General features: G+C 36.6%; 1 protein-coding gene across 13 annotated transcripts in view; it reads right to left on the bottom strand.

Moving 5' to 3' along the window:
* micu3a (mitochondrial calcium uptake family, member 3a) overlaps positions 1–14,979 on the bottom strand; it is a 32,519-nt gene that overhangs the window by 1,574 nt on the left and 15,966 nt on the right. For 3 of the 13 annotated variants that reach the window (XM_056256775.1, XM_056256776.1, XM_056256778.1), the window contains 4 exons: positions 14,341–14,436; positions 10,587–10,681; positions 8,459–8,630; positions 361–469 (listed from right to left, as the gene is read on the bottom strand). In XM_056256775.1, the coding sequence (XP_056112750.1) occupies positions 361–469; positions 8,459–8,630; positions 10,587–10,681; positions 14,341–14,436 (472 nt within the window). Of the gene's footprint in view, positions 1–360; positions 470–5,448; positions 5,458–8,441; positions 8,631–10,586; positions 10,682–11,602; positions 11,618–14,251; positions 14,285–14,340; positions 14,437–14,979 lie in introns of all 13 variants that reach the window. The other 10 variants (XM_056256771.1, XM_056256777.1, XM_056256780.1 and 7 more) reach the window with 7 other exon arrangements.

The raw sequence follows: 14,979 nt of genomic DNA, 5'->3' as shown, positions 1-14,979 counted from the left end.
AGTAAATGCCGCTGCATTAGATAACATATCAAACCAATATTAAAATTTGTTTTGAAAAATGATATAGGCTTACAGTGGGGCCAAAAAGCGTTAGACCACTATAAAGAGAAAATGTTTCAATCAAAATGCTTTATTAGAAAAAAATATCCAGCATAACAATCTAAATGAAAAGTTTAATAAAAAAAAAAACGGGTCTTAATTTTCTTTTGTTTTAATGTTTCCTAAAACAATATTTTTTTCAATGTTTAAATTCGATTTTGAATCCCAGATTTGTTTATGTGGTCTCGTGACTTTTTGGAACCCACTGTGTATTTTGTATATGTGTCAAATGCTAGTATTTGTGAATCCCAATGCATTCACCTTGTCCAATGGAACGGCAAGCAAAGTTGTACATCTGCATGGCGATGGCAAAGTCTTCAAGGTTATTGAGAAACTGAAAGAAAGACCTGAACTCTTCGAAGGTGATGCCCTGATCAGGAAAAGAAAGAAATGAGCAAAAAGAAACAGAAATCTTTTACTATGAGACATCCGATCTAACAGACAGAGCTGCCATCAACTGACGTTACATTCCATTCCATTTCAAAGAGGATCTGTAAGAGACATGACATCACGCAGAATACACAAGCGGCGTTGTCATTTCATTCTCGAGCAAATCGGGTAATGCAATGATGGACAGAAGGAAATCAACATGTTGATATATGCAAAAGAAATCAGACTCTGTGCCACTCATGCTTGTTTGCTGATGTATGTTCAGTTCTTTGTGCTCTGCCACACTGCATACAATGACACATGCAACGATTAAAGGCATGAGTCATTTTACAGCACAATGTCATAAAATTGTCAGCCTGTCTGAATGCGGAGAAGCGAAAACAAACTGCATGACATCATAGACTGGAATCAAAGAGATAACTTACAATTGGACTGACATCAGAACACCAAGAATCTCTTAAATACACAGCTCAAAAGTTTGGGGTCGGTAAGATGTTCTCTTATGCCTACCAAGGATGCATTTATTTGATCAAAAATGCAGGAACAATATAAATATTGTGAAATATTATATATCACTTTTTTTCTTTTTAAAAATATGTTAAAGAGCATATTGCAGGTAAAAAAAAAATCTAAATTAATATATAACCTTGTATGAAAATACCATATGAAAAGTTAATGCAGGATTTAAAATGTTTTAAAACGACATAAGGGCACTAATTTAGTAGATAAAGTGAGCGTTTCTTGGACTGCTCGTAAAAACGGCTTTTTTTTTCAAAATCGCGTCATTTTACGTCACGCTAGGGAGCCTCAGCCTCGACTCAGTGCAGAGTAGGCTGGTATTCAGTGAGAGCGGCCGTGAGTCAGTGTGTTTTCGGTAGTTTTTGTATTTTAATTTATCATCGTCATGGTAAATTATTGTTTGTGGAGGTTGCAAAAACTCCGGCCTGTCAGGACATCGAGTCCACAGGTTTCCATAACAAGAAAAGGGACGGTGTTGTTGTATATCTTTCGTGCCTGGTGCGGTTTGTGCAGGTGAAGAGACGGGATTTCTCTTCCGCATCGGCTTCGAGAAACGCGGTCGTGTGTAGCGTAGCGTTCACTTCAGATCGGAGGATTATTTATCATCCCGGCGATATGATGGAGTTCAAAATGGGATGCTAAGCAAAAATTATTGCTTAATATCAGCGTCCGAAATGTCATTGCGATCCATTGTTTTCCTGTTGTTTGAATCAACCGCTCTCCCGCCCGTTATGTCACGCCCGCCACGCCCATTTTCAGACGCGGAAGTAAAATTTTCACACAAAAATGACTCCAGAAGCTTCTGTAGCGTATTTATAAGTATATTTTAAAGAAAATCTAGTTCCTACATTATTTTTCTATACATTGACTCGTTGGGTCCTCTAACCTGCAATATGCCCTTTAAAGTGTAATTTATTCCTGTGATGGTAAAGCTGAATTTTCAGCATCATTACCACAGTCTTCAGTGTCACATGATCCTTCAGAAATCATTCTAATATGCTGATTTGGTGCTGAGGAAAACATTTATTATCAATGTGGAAAACAGCTTCATATTTGAAATAGAAATGTGTGTAACAATGTAAATGTCTTTAGGCAATTTTGATCAATTAAATAAGTCCTTAATAATAAAAAAGTATTAATTTCTTTCAGAAAAAAACCCTTCCTGACCCCAACCTTTTGAACAATAGTGTACATTTAAAATTTAAAAGGATCGTTCACCCAAAAATTAAATCTGTGCAATCACTTATTCACCCTCATGTCGTCCCAGCTCTGCATTTCTTTCTTCTGTGAAACATATTTTGAAGACAAAATCCAAAATATATTCTTTTCTGTTCCACAGAAGAATGACATGACATGAGGGTGCGCAATTTTCCTTTTTTTATTTTATTTAATACACAGAATCCTGCAGTATATTCTCCTGTCTGTCAAACCAAATCTATGATTAAATCTTTCACCTGAGGGTGTCAAGATGCGTTAACAGACCTGCGTTTTGGTTATAGAAGAAGATAAAGGGTAATGAGGTAGAAAATACCCTAAACAAACACAGGAAAGGGTTGTCACAGCTATGGTAATCCATGTAAACCTCTCTGCTGAGTTTTTAACATAGTTCTAGTTACTCTTTAGGTTTAACTGAGAGTTAGGTTTGAGGTCTGGATTTATGTGATGTTTAAAGCTGAATTGTTGTTTGATTGTGTTGAGGACTTGGTACTCATGGTGGAAAACCATAAAATGCCATACAAGTGAGTTTAGGGTCTATTCTGTGGGAATTCGAGAAGGGGTGAAGTCATTCTAGCCAAATGTACAAACTGCTCAAAGGGGCCCCAAAACCTGATACCCTCAACACAAACAGATCCCTCAGATGGGACTGGGAAAGAGCTAAAAGAAAGCAGTCAGGCATGGAGAAACCTACATCAGGTGACCCTCTATAGAGGAGCAGCATGACAATCTGATTTCAAACACAAACTTTGCCCCAAGCACATACGCACACCAAACCCACACAAATACAGTGGGCGAAAAAGTATTTGGACACTTCACTTAAAAAGTAATGGGATTTCTTTATATACACTACAGACTGACAGATAGGTAGATGGGTAGGTAGACAGGTATGGAGGTAGGGAGGTATGGAGGTAGGCAGGGATGTTGGTAGGTAGGATAGGTAGCTACACAGGTAGGTATAGGACATATAGGCAGACAGGTAGGTAGGGGAGGTAGGTAAACAGGTAGATAGACAGGTAGGTATGCAAGCAGATCTATAGACATGTAGACTGGCAGGTAGACAAGTTTACCTGTAGGTAGGGATGCAGACAGGTAGGTAGGTATGGTAGGGTACAGGGGCGTCATGCAAGCCAAAATTCTGGGGGGGCACAATCTGAGACGTTGCAATTGTTTTCTGACAGGTGATATGGATCATGTTAGGAGGGGTCAGGGGGTTTCTCCCCCTGAAAATTTTTAAATTCTGGCTGCTAAACATACCATTTCAATGCAGTTTGGGAGGGACAGAAATACCTTAACGGAGCTAGCAGCAACCCTCCTCTATCTGAGGACTAAGTAAGTTAAAGTATCTATTTTGTAAGTTTATGTAAAGACAGGTTGATGAAAGAACTGTAAGCTCAAATTCAAAAGCTTTTGAAGTCTACTTCATTAAAGCATGTTTACACACACACTACTGTACACTTAGGCCTACTACACATGATTTTAAAAACAGTACCATTGCAGTTTTTATGTTATGATTTTAAATTGGTATGTGACCTATAGAACGATCTTACATTAAAGGTAGCCTACATAAAGGTGCTGAGGTCTGACTTTGTGGTGCTCTGAAATTAAGTTATTTTAATATTAATATGTGATGAAGGACTTTGAAAGAAGTTTGACAGATTTCAGTGCTGAATAAGGTTAACACTACCCCGTTTATTTGAAAATGGTTAATATTTGACAGAAATGTAAAAAAGTAATCAAATTAAATGCAATATGTATAGCGATCTGTATAACTACTATGCTGTAGGGATTTGGGGGGTAGTCCTACTATGATATTAGACTACATTAAAAGATAATGAATTTCAAACCTGAACCAAACATATTTTTTAATCCAAAGATCAAAGTCTGTCATTAGTCTTTAGTCTGCCAAAAAAAAAACCCCATTAAAATCATGAACTCAAATGTCATTGTGAAAAAAAAAAATGTGTTACTGTTGTAACAGTGTGTAGGCTAAATCAGACCTTTCAGGCTATAGCCTAACGCTAATAAGCCTTATGGCAAAATTATTATTACAACTAAATTGTCGGTCATTAAATAGGACAACTAAATAATTTTGTAGATGATTTGCTTTGTGTAGGCCTAACCCGACATCAGACATTATAAGGCCCGAACGAAGTTTTTTTTTGCACACAGTGACGCGACCAATCAATCACTCCTTTAATGCTGCGTTCACACCAGACGCGAATAGCGCGTCAAATTCGCGCCTACCGCGTCTAGTTATAGCCTACGCGTGAACACTTTGAATCCATTCGCGCGTCAAGAGCAAATGACGCGCGTAAAAAAAACTAAAGTTTAGACTGGCTGCCTGCACATTCACTGTCCTCGCGGCTGCGGCTGCTGCAATTGGAAGGGGCTGGCTGCAGGACGACTCAACTTCCACGGACAGTTTTTAATATGATATATCAAGATTTTGCTTTAGTATAATTTTCGGGACAATTAAGGTCGGTTTCGGGATTCGGGACAACAGCTTAGATTTCGGGACTGTCCCGAATTTTTCGGGACTTCTGGTCACCCTAGGGAGGAAAAATCTGAGGGGGCACGTGCCCCCTCACTTTGAATGGGCATGACGCCACTGGTAGGGTAGGTAGGTTGGTAGACAGGTATGGTAGGGTAGGTAGGTTGGTAGACAGGTAGGGTAGGGTAGGTAGGTAGACATGTACATAGGCAGACAAGTAGGTAGGTAGACATGTAGGTAGACATGTGGGTACACAGAAAGGTAGGTAGACATGTACGTAGGTAGACAGGTTGGTAGGTAGGTAGGTAGGGCAGGTAGGTAGGGCAGGTAGGTAGGGCAGGTAGGTAGACTTGTAGGTAGGTAGATAAGTAGACATAAAGGTAGGCAGACAGGTAGGTTGGGTAGGATAGATAGGTAGGCAGGACAGGTAGGTAGGATAGGTACTGTAGGTAGAAACATATTACGGTAGTTTCTCACGTATGGATGAAGTGACCAAATAATTTTTGGGGGCCACTGTATATCTTAGTATAAATTTGTAAAAATGTTGGAAGGTCTCTCAGAACAAGATAATTTTAGCTGGTTGAAAGTAAATGTGAATTTACTTTCTTGAACATGTACCACAAGATCAAAGAGAGGGAAAACAATTGAAACACAAAACGAAGGGCATAACAAATCAAAACACAATCGGATCAAGGACTGCGGGGCGACGGATCACTCCGGCAGGGACAAACCTTTGGTTTCTTCCAGTGTGTGATAAACAGAGATAACAGAGAGAATACAGGAAGTTTTTGTACACTGTAACAGAGCTGGAACTTGCTCTGCAACTTGTGCACTTAACAAGACCTTCTTCGACTCCATCATCATTATTTCTGTGTTAGTAAAGATATTAATATATTTTAACAGCAATCATGCCATAATACAGCATTACAATTCAAATTGCATACAGCAATTCAAAAATCTGATTATGTTCATTAAGTTTTGCATGCTTTTTCAAGTATCTTTGGCCTTGTTCAGACAGGTAGCAAAAATCCATTTTGGGGGGGGGGGGGGGCGGATCCATCTCAGATACATTTAGAAGTTTTGTAATCTGCAAACAACAATCAATTTTTTTTTTTTTTTACCAACCTGATCCAAATCACATTCAAAGGTGGTTGGAAAATCAATTATTATATCTCATGTCATATGTCTTAGTTGTCACACTGGATCTTTTGTCTATAACTGTTCGAATTCACACATTTTCACCCACTCTTTCTTTAATAAAACTATTGGCATTTTGATATATAGCTGATACGAGACTATAGGTGAGTGATTTTGGCCAGTTTATTTATTAATCTGTGGAATACAATTACACCTCCAGTGCTTATATTACTAATTTACACGTATTACTTACTGTAGCAAATGCATCATTACTACAGTAATCACTTATCAGTGTAGATATACTGGACATTGACGACAGTATCTGAACAAACGGATCAGATTTCATCACTTACAAAATGACAGTCAATCCTAAATATCGGATTAATGTGCAGTTTGAACAAAGCCTGTTTTTTTTCAAGAACTAATATAATTGACATAATAGCACCATGCAACAAAGAGACATATAATATAACATTTGTGTCAAGATATTATGTTTTAAAAACAAGATATTAAAACAACCAAGTCTGGGAAAGTCCAGTTCCACTTTACTGCAAAGTGTGGATTTGACATTGGTTCTTAAATAAACATGGTAATTAGGGGTGGAGCCGAACCCGAATACGGTATTCGGAAAGGCACAAATAACGTGTTTTTTACGAATACTTATTTCGAACAAATACTTTAAAAATATTTGTATTCGGGAACAAGAAAAACTTTATATCAAAAAGCTGCGTTTCCTCGTGAGACCGCACTGCAGTGCATGTAGAGTGAGTGTGTGATGTTCAGGAAGAGGTGACTGACACAGGCTGCTCCACACAGCAACAGAGAGGGCTCGGCCGAGCGAAAAACACTTAACTGCATCACTATTTTTGTTGAATAGATTTTTGTACCTTAACTGGGTTCCGGAGGCATTTTATAACTTTCGGGAAGCGAACTTGACGCGGCGCGGGACTAGATCTAATGGCCGAGCGCGGGCGCGGGCGGTAATGCACTCTCTGTGTGCGGGTTGCGGGAGAATAAAACGATTCGCGGGACTCCCACAAACTAGAAATATCTATGAATAAAACATATAAAGACTAATAGATTTGTATTCATCTGTTGCAGAAAAGCAACAAGAACAACTAAAACAAAATAGAAACTATTTACAGGCCAGAGTTTCTATTCATAACATTTTTGCAGCGTTGAGCGATGAAGCCAATCACAGACATATGTGTTGATTTCTTGAACGCAATTGGCCAATCAGAATCATTTACGATGGACTCCCCTCACCGCTCAAAACTGACTTTTTGTTCAGTGCTGAATTATGCTGGTACATCCTCTATAACAAACAAAGTGTGGATATTATGAAAGATTCATTGATAATAACAGAGATGTGTGAGATCGCGATGAACTGTCAGCTTTTTAGGGATTATTAAGGGAGCGCACTTTGAGCGCATTCAGTCATGCCAAACCATGCACGCAGTAGCTGCTTACTTTTATGTTAAATTAACAGTGGTTTGTGTGTTAATGCTTTAATAAAAAATAATTTATCATAGGGTAGGGTCAGGTTTTGTTTACATCCATTTTATTTATTGTTTTTGGTATTTATTCAAGTGCATTTTTTGTTAACAGAGACTGAGAGTACATTGCTTTTATTGTTTTTGGTTGTTTTGTTCATTTATTGTGGATATTTAAAATGTTTTCCATTTTCAGTGTTAAATAGTCTTTAGAAATAAAAGTTTTTTGATCTTTGAAAAGGTGTAGGCCTACCTGCATTATTATGCCATTTTCATTATTTTAGATGTAAATGGTCTCAGAACGACAATATTCTTTCTTGGTCCTCCACCAGCCAAAAAAACTTGCTCAAGTTCTGTGTGGAAGCATTTTATTATATCATATTGTTATTATCTTTTCAATGACGTTCCTTGTTACATGTTCATTGCTGGATTTATGGAAAAACATCAACCAATTTTGCATATCCATAATTATTATAATGGATATAATTAAAGAATACTAAGTATTCTTAGTATAAATATATAATGTAAGTCTTACACTATAACGTAAATTAGAAGTGTAACGAAAAAAAAAAGTAATTTTACGCCTATTTGGAATTTTACTCGAATACAAATACAAATACAAATACTTTTACCCCCTCAACAAATACAAATACAGATACAAAGACCGGCTGCTTTGCACACCCCTAATGGTAATATAAAGGAAGATGGATGTCTGCAGCATAAAAGGGTTTAGTCGCATGTGTTGTGGAGAGGTGACAATAGAGGGACTATAAGACTAAATGGCAGTTTACATGCAAGTGTCACACTCAAGGGTGAATGACAACTCAACGTGTGGGAATGTGTGCATTTTGGGGCTGGATCACAGAATTATAGACATGGAACAAATGTACGTGAGTGGACAAAATGTATTTGTTGTAGATAAATTTCCTTGTGGAATTTGAGATTGAGATTTGAACCAGTAACCTTCTTGTACATGTAAAGCTGTTGAGAGGAGGGGTAACATGGGTCAGTTTAAGGGGTGAAAGTGGGAGCGTGGGGGTGGTGGGCGTCACAGTTGTCCTACACCTTCTTTTCAAATTGAAGTTAGCGGGTAGGTGACGTTACTCATTACCTTCTCATCTGGTATGCACTGCCGCACATTCTCCAGATAGCTGCGGATATCCTCTACGTTAGTGTAGCGCAGCAAGATTCGCGCAAAATCCTCCTCACTGATGGTGGTCATGCCTTTGGAATAGGTCAGGAACTCAATCTCCAACATCTCAGTTTGTAGGTTATCCATAAATCTGAAAGAACAATGACCGCAATAAGAGTTAAATCATTTTTGCTCCACAAGGGAGCCAGGGAGCATGACCCCACACCAAATAACAACCTATCACAAAATGACCTCTCTCTCCCATAAACACAAACACACAGATGGAAATTTCACACGCACAGAATCCTTGATGTAAGCACTATCCTGCAACTTTATCAATAAAATAGTTTCACACATGCAAAACATGACATTTCTCAGTAGTGCGGTGGTACCACCGCTGTTAACTGAAGCAGTTAAACTTACAGCTTTGCTATTAGTAGAGACACAGCTGCCGAACACTTTCGAGAGACTGGAAATTCTAATAACTGCAGTAGTTTGCATATCAATAGTTCAAGTCTACATTACTAGCTCTAAAATGACGTTTTGGAATTAGCAACGGAGGCTTGGGATGAGATGCGTAAGAAATTAGACCTACACACAAGAGCGATGGACAAAAACCTGACAAGTATCTTGAAATGAAACATATGAACAGTGTCTTGAGGCTTGGTAACCATAGCCTATAAGTGGAATAACTTACTCTGTGTCGTTGAATTATTAGAAACATAATGCATTATTTTTCTTATTCAATGGCTCATCATAAATTATTTCTTTCTTAAAAATCTGAGTTTGTTCCGGTTTTTTACTACATTCTGCAAAAATGAAATAAATAAATACATAGTTTTAGTTTTTTGAAGCATTTTATTACCTGCCTCAAACATAAATTTATAATGGTAATATTTGACATGTGATATTAATTCTGAAGCATTAAACAAAATTGTATTTAATTTGTGACAGAATTTTCTAAATAGAAGCATAAAACAATATAATGTGTGCTTCTAAAAATAGAATAGCTGGGTTACTAATAGTCCCTTTCAAAACCTGCCCCTTTTGTTATAAAATCTAAAATTACAAAATTGTTACAAAATCTGTTATGAGGAAAAATAAAAATGGCATTATTTTATTTATTTTTTTGTGCAAAAAATAAAATAAAAAATAAATAAATAAAACATGATACTGTTAACAGAACACCTCCGGCCCACCTTGCATCTCAGCTGGAGCCGGGCCTGTGTGCCAGGATGTTGCTATGTTGTTAGTAGGGTGTATTGCAAGTGGTTTCTATGATGGCAACGTGTCTTTATGATATGAGAGTTCCTAAATATAGCATTGTATGTAATTCTATGTAGTTCAATGGGATTTTTTTTCCCATCTGCCTCAATATCTGTGAGAAAAAAGGCTACCCAGTGCTACACCCCAGAAGTACAAACAAAATGTCCTGTCACTTATAGTGACTGTTTATAACAATATTACATTTACCAATATTCATAAGTTATGGATCAGTAAGATTTTTTTGAAAGAAATTAATAGTTTTATTCAGCAAGAATGCATTAAATTGAACAAAAGTGACAGCAAAACATTGATAATGGTAAACTGATAATGTAAAGGTTTCTATTTCAAATAAATGCAGTTCTTTTACTTTCTATTAATCCAAGAATGCTGAAAATAACGTATCACTGTTTTCACAAAAATATTAAGTATAGCACAACTGTTCTCAACTTATTGAGAAATGTTTCTTGAGCAGAAAATTACTGGAGTAATGATGCTGAAAATTCAGCTTTACCATCACAGGAATAAATAAATTTCTTAAAAACAGAACACTGTTATTTTAAATTGTAATATTTCTCATTATTACTGTTCCACTGTGTTGGAAAAAATAAACGCAGCCCTGGTGAGCATTAGAGACTTTAAAAAAAACTGTAAACCATCTTATCAACCCCAAATTTTAGTCCATTTTTGTCATTTAATCACATCCTGTTACCTCACAAGCTGTTAACTAACTTCAGCATTACCTTCTACATGTTCGATGGATATAATTTCTTATGTATCTTTCCATGTCTAGTGGATGAATAAGTGCCATGTTTTAAAGCTTTTTACACACAAGTCGTCATACCTGTAGAAGTCGTCAAAAGTCAGCTCCGCCTTCCCCTTCTTGCCAAAGAAGTGCACAAGCAGAGTGGTGTCAATCATCATGTTCTCATCGGCACGCTGCGATTGAGGAGTGGTGGTAAAGAGAGCAAAACGAGAAAGAAGAAACTATAACAAAAATCCAGCTGTTTTTGGAATAAGAAAGCAGTCCTTCATAGGCTTGCCGGGCCATTCAGAGTACCAGCCATCCAGTGCCTGAAAATGTGCATCCATTTATATTGTCTCCCCTAGCCCACAGAGGACATGTTCTGAGTTGACATGCAGATCTTTATGCCATTAGTGGGTGAGAATGGCATAAAGACTGTACGAATGTACAGTCAAAACAAATGCATATGCAATGAAATGCACACAAACATGCCAGTTGTGTACATACAGAGACCTGGTATACACCTGGTATATTCAATTACCCCTGAATGGTGTTTAAAAGAGCCATTCAGAAAACCTTTTGGAGTCCATTTGTTTATAGTGATAGGAAATTAATACCAGGTGTAAATGGGGTTGAGCTGGTACAGGACATAAACAAAGACATGACAGCAAAAACACACAAAGCATCCACATCCCATGCATTTATGCGGCAACTATCTGCGGAGATTTGTGAAAGAAATGCACACGTGAGCAGATTCCACCTTTCCTTCTCTGGACAGAATCTTCTGTTTTTTAAAACTCAACACTAAGGTTGAAGATCAATTTGAGTGATCTTACAAGTGTCAAAATTGCTTTTTCAGTGGAGCTCAGGAAAAGGCGTTCATTCACCAGTAAAACAAACAACAAAAAAAGTGGCATGGCATTCAAAAAACTGGAAGAAGGCCAGATTAGGTTGTATTTTTTCCTCTACCCATGCTTCACCCTCATCTGCAAGAGGAGCCTATCATGCTGAAACTAGGTAAAACCAGGCATAAACTCCAAACAGCTCTTTGTCCCTGGTTACGGGCCTCTGTGCAATGAAGCGAGCCAGAATGCAAGTCCATGCCACTGCTGTACCTCTAGCTTAAAATCCTATCCATGAAGATACAATCAGAGGAAAGTTATAAAGAGAGAAAGAATGATTCTGTTTCACTAGCCAGATTGTCTCAGAGACATATTGCACATACTTGGTGTTGTAGCAACACAATGTTAAAAAATAGCAATCAAACAAACAAACAAATAAATAAATCAAAGTTGTAAAACTGTTCTGGTAGGCCTGATTAATATAGGGTGGAATTGTTACTGTTTGATCCCAACGGTATGGAAGCCATTTAAAATAATACAATAAAATATGTCACAGTTACGATAAATAGAGCATATTTATTTTATTTACAAAATAACCATATTCACAAAGGATGTTTCAAAAAAAAATATAGACAGTAAAAATGGTGTCTACTAAATAAAATACCTTGCTTTAGCTAAATTCAAAGGCAGCATCACATATATCTACATAGACTGGAGCTTATATACTCATATTTCATTACATACTGAAAATATTTTTTTTTAAAAAGCAGTTCCACCTAATTAAAACATATTTCATCCAACATTTGTATGTGCTACATTTTTGTGAAAATTCTTAGACTGTAACATTGCAACTCTGCTGGAAACAGCTGTAAGTGTTGGACGAAGGAGCATTATATATTTTATGACCAACATGGTGCAAATCCATACTGACAATATATGGAGATTGATTGTGTGTTAAATATATAAATGTCAGCAATTGTTAGATTTGTTGGAATCTCGCCAACTTTAGATCTGTAAAATGTTTTATGGGACTTGGAATGGATCAATTCCAAAAATTGAAATGTTGCACTTGTTTGTTTTTAAAGTTTTTAAAGTCCAGTGTGTGGACATCCATTCTTCTTCTCTCTTATTTTTAAAAAAAAAAAAACAGTTTTTTTTTTTCTTGGTATCTCTGCTCATGAGTTTTTGTATTCACCACCATTATTTTGCTGATGGTCATAAATATGGTCATAAAAAAGGCATGTGATTAAAACTGATGGATTGATAAATGAATACCTTTCCTTTATCTAAAACATAGCTGTTTTCCCCATTAGACAATTTCGTCATCAATCTGCTGGAAGTGTGACATCACAACACTGTGGTTACAGGAAACCATTAATGTGAGGTCATCATTACATGTAACACCACAGCCAGGCCCACAGTGTGACTTAGACAAGGCCCGAGGCCTTTTACTCTTTGATCTAAAAACAGCGGTAAAAACAGTGATTACTGCTGTCGACTTCTGAGATGAGTAACCCCAATCACACTTCCACACATGCTAGCATGCCCCCTTTAGCCCACAGATACACAATGTCTGATACCCTGCAGTTGTCAGCTCAGACAAACAGACCTGTCTAACTGCTGTGTCATCTGAGGAAGCCAAGCTGAAAATACCCTTTCATTGTGAATAACAGACTAAGTAAATACAGGGCATTTGCACACAGCTCTCCACAATCATTAAACTACTGCTTCCTACAGACGCCCTCTATTAGCCATCAGAACACAAACACACCATCAGGATGAGCAGACATATTCGGAATCGGTGTACAAACAAAGGCCTTTAAGTGCCTCGCAGCTGTGAGCAATATTATGTTGTATTAGTCGCAGACTCGCAGTCAATTCTACACAAATATTGCACACGCAAAATAGCAGAACAACAACTGAACATATAGACATCGATAAGCTGAAATTACAAAAATGATTAATTGATTAAAAGAATACAGCAATTCTTTGCAACACTAAAATCATATTCTTAATTCTTAAATCTTTCTTTTTCTTGTTTTCCAATAAAATATCAAAACGTCCTTTTTATAAATGTGTGTGTGTACACACAGATATGTAAATATACATACACACTAAAATTGCTAATTGGATATACATAAAAATGAACTATACTACAGCTAACATAAATTAAACCTAAATAGTAATAATAAATAATAATTAAAATGACAAAAGCACATAAAAAAATTGCTAAAATTTAAAATAAAAATTAAAGTATAAAAATTAAAGGTAATTCAAGATATTAATAAAACTATATAATAATACTAAAATAACACTGATATATATATATATATATATATATATATATATATATATATATATATATATACTGTGTACACTGTGCTTTAGAGTAAAACAAATAATCGGTAATTATGATGTTATTTGATCAAATAAAATAAATGTTATTTGATCAAATAGATTTAATTGTGACTACTAATTGTGGCTTTATTTCTCATAATCGTGCCTTTATGTCCCACAATTGGGACTACTTTATCTCACAATTATTATTATTTTCCATTTTTTACTCTGATGCAGAAACAAACTTTTGAAAAACTGACTTATATTCTTTTAATCAAGACATATTCTCTGAAAACAATATATCTCACAAAATTTTGGTGAATTTATATGTTCAGATGTTTTATGTGGAAAACAGGACAAAGATACTGATTTTAATATGATTTTTTTGGAGTGAAGCATCTGGAACAGATTTACTAGAAGATCAACAGTTGAATAAATACATTAAAAATAGGGATGAAAATAATACAAATAAACAGAAGGATAATCGCAGGTCATTAAATGACAATGACCAATGTTATAGGGTTAAGGTGGATAAGGTGGGTTGTGATGCTGAAACAGGAAGGAGGAATGAGAATTACGATGTACCTTTTTCAGGTGAGAGCACTGTGTTAGGGATGGCTAGGGACGAATAAAAACATGGGATGAGACAGGAGGACAGAGGACTATGGCTGTACCTCTGCCAGGTCAGAAAACAGGGCTTGGCTCGCGCCACGTCTCAGCATGTCCCAGTAGCTCCTGGGCACAAACTCCTGATTCTCTTTTTTTAGCACCTGCAGAGGGGTTAGCATGAGATGGAAAGCTGTCATCATGTTAGCTTATATAGACAGGGTTTAATAGAGGATGTGTCGGGTGGTCTCTCAGTCCTTTCAACTAAAACCAATCAAATGTACTAGTATGAAAGAAATATGAAGATTGGGAGGGGGGATTAGTTGATGTTAGCCAAATGCTAATTGTATGAGGTTATATAATGCGAGTGATCAATAATCTGGGATAAGATTGGAGAAGGTTTTAAATAGTGTGCAAAAATACCAGGTACAGAATATTCTGAGAAATGGTTCAGAAGGGTCATCATGTCATCATTCACTTACAGAATTCAGTTTATACCACGACTCTTGATTATGATTGGTTGAGTCTATTTTTTGTAACTGCACAGCTATTGAATATAGTTTCAGGGTTGTTTACAGATGCATATCAATTCATGTTTTTTTTCCAGATACTTTTGAAATATAATGATTACAGTGGCTTAACCGGTTTTAAGTAATATACTGGCATAATAAATATATTTTTGGGGGGAGGGGGGATGACATTTTGGT

Source organism: Rhinichthys klamathensis, unplaced genomic scaffold, assembly GCF_029890125.1.
Source record: "Rhinichthys klamathensis goyatoka isolate OS25496 unplaced genomic scaffold, OSU_Roscu_1.1 h1tg000133l_1, whole genome shotgun sequence".
In the NCBI taxonomy this organism is placed as follows: domain Eukaryota; kingdom Metazoa; phylum Chordata; class Actinopteri; order Cypriniformes; family Leuciscidae; genus Rhinichthys; species Rhinichthys klamathensis.
This window is presented reverse-complemented; position numbering and strand designations above follow the sequence as displayed.